This window comes from Pteropus vampyrus, unplaced genomic scaffold (assembly GCF_000151845.1).
Source record: "Pteropus vampyrus isolate Shadow unplaced genomic scaffold, Pvam_2.0 Scaffold329, whole genome shotgun sequence".
NCBI classification, from domain to species: domain Eukaryota; kingdom Metazoa; phylum Chordata; class Mammalia; order Chiroptera; family Pteropodidae; genus Pteropus; species Pteropus vampyrus.
This window is the reverse complement of record NW_011889110.1, coordinates 419,953-424,446: the sequence shown is the minus strand read 5'-3', so window position 1 is coordinate 424,446 and position 4,494 is coordinate 419,953. Positions and strand designations below refer to the sequence as shown.

Genomic DNA, 4,494 nt, shown 5'->3' with positions numbered 1-4,494 from the left:
CGCCCAGCTATTGTAATCCATGTAGCCACACCAAGCAAGAACTATTATGCGAGTGAAACTTGTTTGTTCTAATTGTTACACTTACTTTATTATACTAAAATACTCTAAAATACTTACTCAAGTGTTTTTTCCTCTGTGTGGGGGGAGTTGTTGTTTTTTTTTTTTATGGTGACATTGGTTAACGAAATTCAGTAAGTTTCATCTGTACACTTTAACAGTAAGGCATATATATATTTACACTGTGTGTTCACCTCCCATAGTTAGATTTCTTTCTGTCACCACATATCTGACCCCCTTTACTGCATCTACCTCCCCCGTCCCTCCACCCCCTACCCTCTGGTAACCACTAGTCTATAGTCCATGTCCATGAGTCTCTGTTTGTTTGTTGCTTTTAGGTTTATATCCCACACATAAATCATATCATGTGATTTTCAACTTTTTCTGTCTGGCTTCTTTCGCTTAGCATGATTATCTCGAGGTCCATCCGTGTTGTCACAAATGGCAGTATTTCATCTCTTCTTATGGCTGAGTGATATTCCATTGTATGTATGTACCACAGCTTCTTCAGCCAATCATCTATCGTAGGACACTTCGGTTGCTTCCATGTCCTGGCCACCGTGAATAATGCTGCTATGAACATCGGTGTGCAAATATCTTTTTGGATATGAGTTTTCAAGTTTTGGAGGTAAATATCCAGTAGAGGGATTGCTGGATCATATGGTAGATCAATTAGTTTTTTGAGGAACCGCCATATTGTTTTCCATAGTGGCTGTACCAATTTGCAGTTGGGGGGAGTTTCTTAAAGGCAAGAGCTGGGTTCACTTATCTTCATATCCAGAATGCCTAGAATATAAAAATTACTGGTAAATATTGGTTGAATTGAGGTTGGGATGAGAAAAGTGCACAGAGGATAATATTCTGGTGTCAGCCCACTGGGCTGGCCCAGCAAGAAAGGAGGAAAAGGGGGCATGTGGGGTCGTGGATCCCTCTCTTGCGTAGGAGGGCGGGCCTCTGGAGCAGAGCAGGAAGCTGTTCCTCGCTTTGCGACAAAGATCCCTGGGCCTTGCTGGACACTTCGCCTTCCCCTAACCCCATTCCCATCCAACTTGTCCTTTGTGTCTGCAGTCCCACAAGTGACATAGTCTTTGGTCCTGACAAGCAAATGCCAGAGGGGAGTAAATTTGGGAGAAAGTGGAAAAGCCGCAGAGCATGTGCACCCCGTACTCAGTGCAATAAAACACTCTGATAAAAGGAAAAAGAGATAATGGCTCTCATTTTTCTTTCTTTTCATCTTTTAAAATTATAAAAGTAATACAGGTTCACGGATTAAAAAAACAACTGTTATAAAAGCTTTCTGCCTTCCCTAAATTCTACACCCTCACACCAACCATGGCTCACCTTTCTTGAAGAAACCTTCTAGAAAAGTTTTATTATACAAAACATCTCTATCCTTGACCCTCAACCCTTGACCCTCGACCTCTCCCTCTATCTTCTCCATCTCTTTCGCCAGTCACATGCCAATGTAACTACGGATAGAGACAGACAAAATTTGATGGCGCCATGTGAAGGTAGAAGAAAAATGGTGGCCAGACTTAAAGTGGAGGATGGAGCTGGAGGCTGACCTGAAGAGGCTGTTGATGTACCGGGCTGGGCCGCCTGAACGGAAGATGTGATGGACCGTAAGGATGAATGCAAGGAGCAGAGGCGTCTTCAAATAAAATATTTATGTTGCAAAATATTTTGCAGTTTTGGAGGTGAAAAATGCAACATCTAGCCTTATTTTCCTTCACCGAAAAATGGGATGATAACGTACATCCTTCACAGGTTTATTGTGAGGATTAAATGGAGTTTTACATTTAAAGTGTTTAGTATTGTGCCTAGCCTCATGTCCTAAGCTTTATCTAAGTGTGTGCTATTATTACTGTGATGCTGGTGTTGCTATGGTGGTTGTCCTCCTTGGCACCTGGCAGCCAGCATACAGAAAGAATCTCATGATAGTATCTCCCTTTTTCATTTCAGAATTCATTTTTTGATACTGTCCTTGTTCATTTCTTTCTTTTTATTTTTCCCTTGACTGCTTCTAACTTCTTACTTCAGGTTATGTGCCCTTGAAAACTTTCCGGTACCTGGTGGACATAGATCCTTGGGGGTGTGTAGAGATGTTTTAGATAGCAAAGGTCCCTGCCCATTTTTTTTACTTCCTCTCCCTTGCTGGCCCCGAGCTGTTGGAAACAATTAAGTGGGAACATTTCCGTACTTGGCTACCTTCTACACATACTACCAGAGGAGATCAATTAGAATTACTTAGGAAAAATACCTAAGAATTATTACGGCCGCTCCTGTTCATCGTGTGCATTTTAACGGCAATGAGCCGCAGCGCCACTCGAGACAGCCTGGCCTAATGAACCTGTCCTTCTGGGGTCCCCGGTGTGTTTTTCAGAATGCTGGCTGAAAACTCTTAGTTTTAATATTCTGCATCCCAAAGGGTCTTAGTTGTCAGTGAAACTAAGCCTGCCTACGCACTCTTCTATTCTTGATTTATAAATAGGTTCAGCCGCTTAACAATTAAACATACTATATTTTGCACATGCACGCTCCTTAATGAGACATTTAGATTGTAGATGGCTTTTCCTCTTGTGACACTATCTGGAAATTGTCTTCCTGACTTTTTCTCCCAAGTGGGTATATTTTGAAGAACTGGCAATGAGACTTTTTTGGGAGGAGGAGGGTCTGTAAAGCCCAAGACACGATTTCCAATATGCACAGGAAATCCAGTATCAAATTTCTAGAAGATCTTCATGCAGACAGGCCCAGGACTCGCTTCTACCTGTCAGAGAACGTCTGCACGACATGCTTTATATCATGCATGGCCACACCTGCTTGTGGCTGTGAGAAACACCCATGACAAAGACAACCAGACACCAGAGGAAAGAAAGATCGGTGGGGTCTGAGATGAACATGTAGTATTAGGCATAATTAAGTATTTGGTGAGGTTGAAGGAAACAGCAGGCTTTGCATACCCCAGGCCCATGAGGGATCTGCTTGACAATCTTGAAGGGGACTTATGGGGAAATAGGCCTTAGGTTAACCTGTCAGAATTTCCATTCTGGGCAGAACTTGGACTTGAATAATAATACCAAGTATTATATAGCACTTTTAGATATGGAATTTCATTTATTTCTCCATATAATTAAATAAGGTAGGTGGATTAAATATCCTCACTCTTTTATGCACAGAGAAAGTAGAGAGAATGAAGAAACTTGTCACTTAGTTTGGTCACTCAAGTTAGCCTCTGTACCGTAACTTCACCTTGCTCTCTCGTCTCCAGGGTAGCTTCACCTGACACCAGGATGTAGGGGAATGAGCTCTGACATTGGAGCCCTCAAGACATCCAGTTCTAGCTTTGACCTTGTGGCTAACCCAGTATGACCCTGGGCTCCTCTCTTAAGCTCCCAGCCTGTTTACTCATGGTGAGTCTGCTTATCTCAAAAACGTAGGACAGATGTTCCTGACTTGGAGGGTCAGGGACTGGAAATAGTAGGGCAGCGCCTGAGGGTGACATATTAGACTTACAGACCGAAAGGTCATATGACTCCACAGTCTGTACGTTGTGAGTGTGGAAGAATTCAGGATGCAATTTGGTAAGTTCCCATGTTCAATTAAGAAAATAAAAAGAATGAGGTCTGTCCCTTTCGCATAGCCTGGGGCCTGGTCCAAGGCTGAGGAATCCAGGCCGACCAGTGGGGGGCTCCACTGAGTGCAGTCTCCGAATCCCCCGAGGGCCGCCCCGCCGTTCAAAGGCTCCTTGAGGTATGGGCTCACCAGAGGCACTGAAGAACTGTCGCAGACGTGTCGCCCGCGTCCACGCTCGTCCTCCCTGGCCCCCAAGTCAGCCGGCCGCTCTCGCTTCCGCCCTGCCCGCTACCCCTATTCTTAACTTATCCGCAGGCGGCGGAGCGGGTGATACGAATTCCTAGAAGCCCAAAGAGGCTGCCCAGAATTTGAGGTTAGGATCCCCCACGAACCCTTGAGATTTGAGCTCACACACCCCATCCAGGTCACGGAAGGGCCTAGGGGGGCTTGGGCAGGGAGAACGCCCGCTCACCATCCCGGTCCCCGCTGGAGCTCAGTTCCATCCCAGCCCTGCCAGTCCGGGGCGACCCGGAGGGGATTTGGGGGCGTGGGGCTGGCGGCTGGGTGGGGAGGTGGAGCAGCAGCTGGAGGAGGCGGGGGCAGGTAACGGCAGGCCCGGAGAGGAGGGGGCTGGGCCGGGGCGGAGGCTCAGAGGAGACGCTTCAGCACCTCAGGGGCACCCGCCCGACCTCCTCCGGCTTAGCCCGGAGTGGGGACCGTGAGTCAGATCTCGGGCACCCCGGCTCGGGCGTGGAGAGGGGCAAGTCAGGAAATGACATCAGAGGCCTGTGCTCGGGGAGGGGTGGTCCGCGCCGGGCCGGGGCGGCGGCGGCGGGGGCGGGGGCGGGAGGACCTTGGCGG

General features: G+C 47.2%; 2 protein-coding genes across 2 annotated transcripts in view; one reads left to right on the top strand and one right to left on the bottom strand.

Moving 5' to 3' along the window:
* Positions 1–676: 676 nt before the first annotated feature.
* LOC111730700 lies at positions 677–4,448 on the bottom strand. The gene is given in 4 exon segments (XM_023522060.1): positions 677–843; positions 3,310–3,779; positions 3,781–3,830; positions 3,939–4,448. Coding segments are annotated over 3 exon segments (285 nt in total). The 5' UTR covers positions 4,054–4,448; the 3' UTR covers positions 677–843; positions 3,310–3,659.
* Positions 4,406–4,494, top strand: part of ZYX (zyxin) — a gene marked incomplete at its 3' end in the record, with an annotated part of 6,959 nt that continues 6,870 nt past the window's right edge. The window contains exon 1 of the mRNA XM_011378082.1: positions 4,406–4,490. Within this exon, the coding sequence (XP_011376384.1) occupies positions 4,406–4,490 (85 nt within the window). The remainder of the gene's footprint in view (positions 4,491–4,494) is intronic.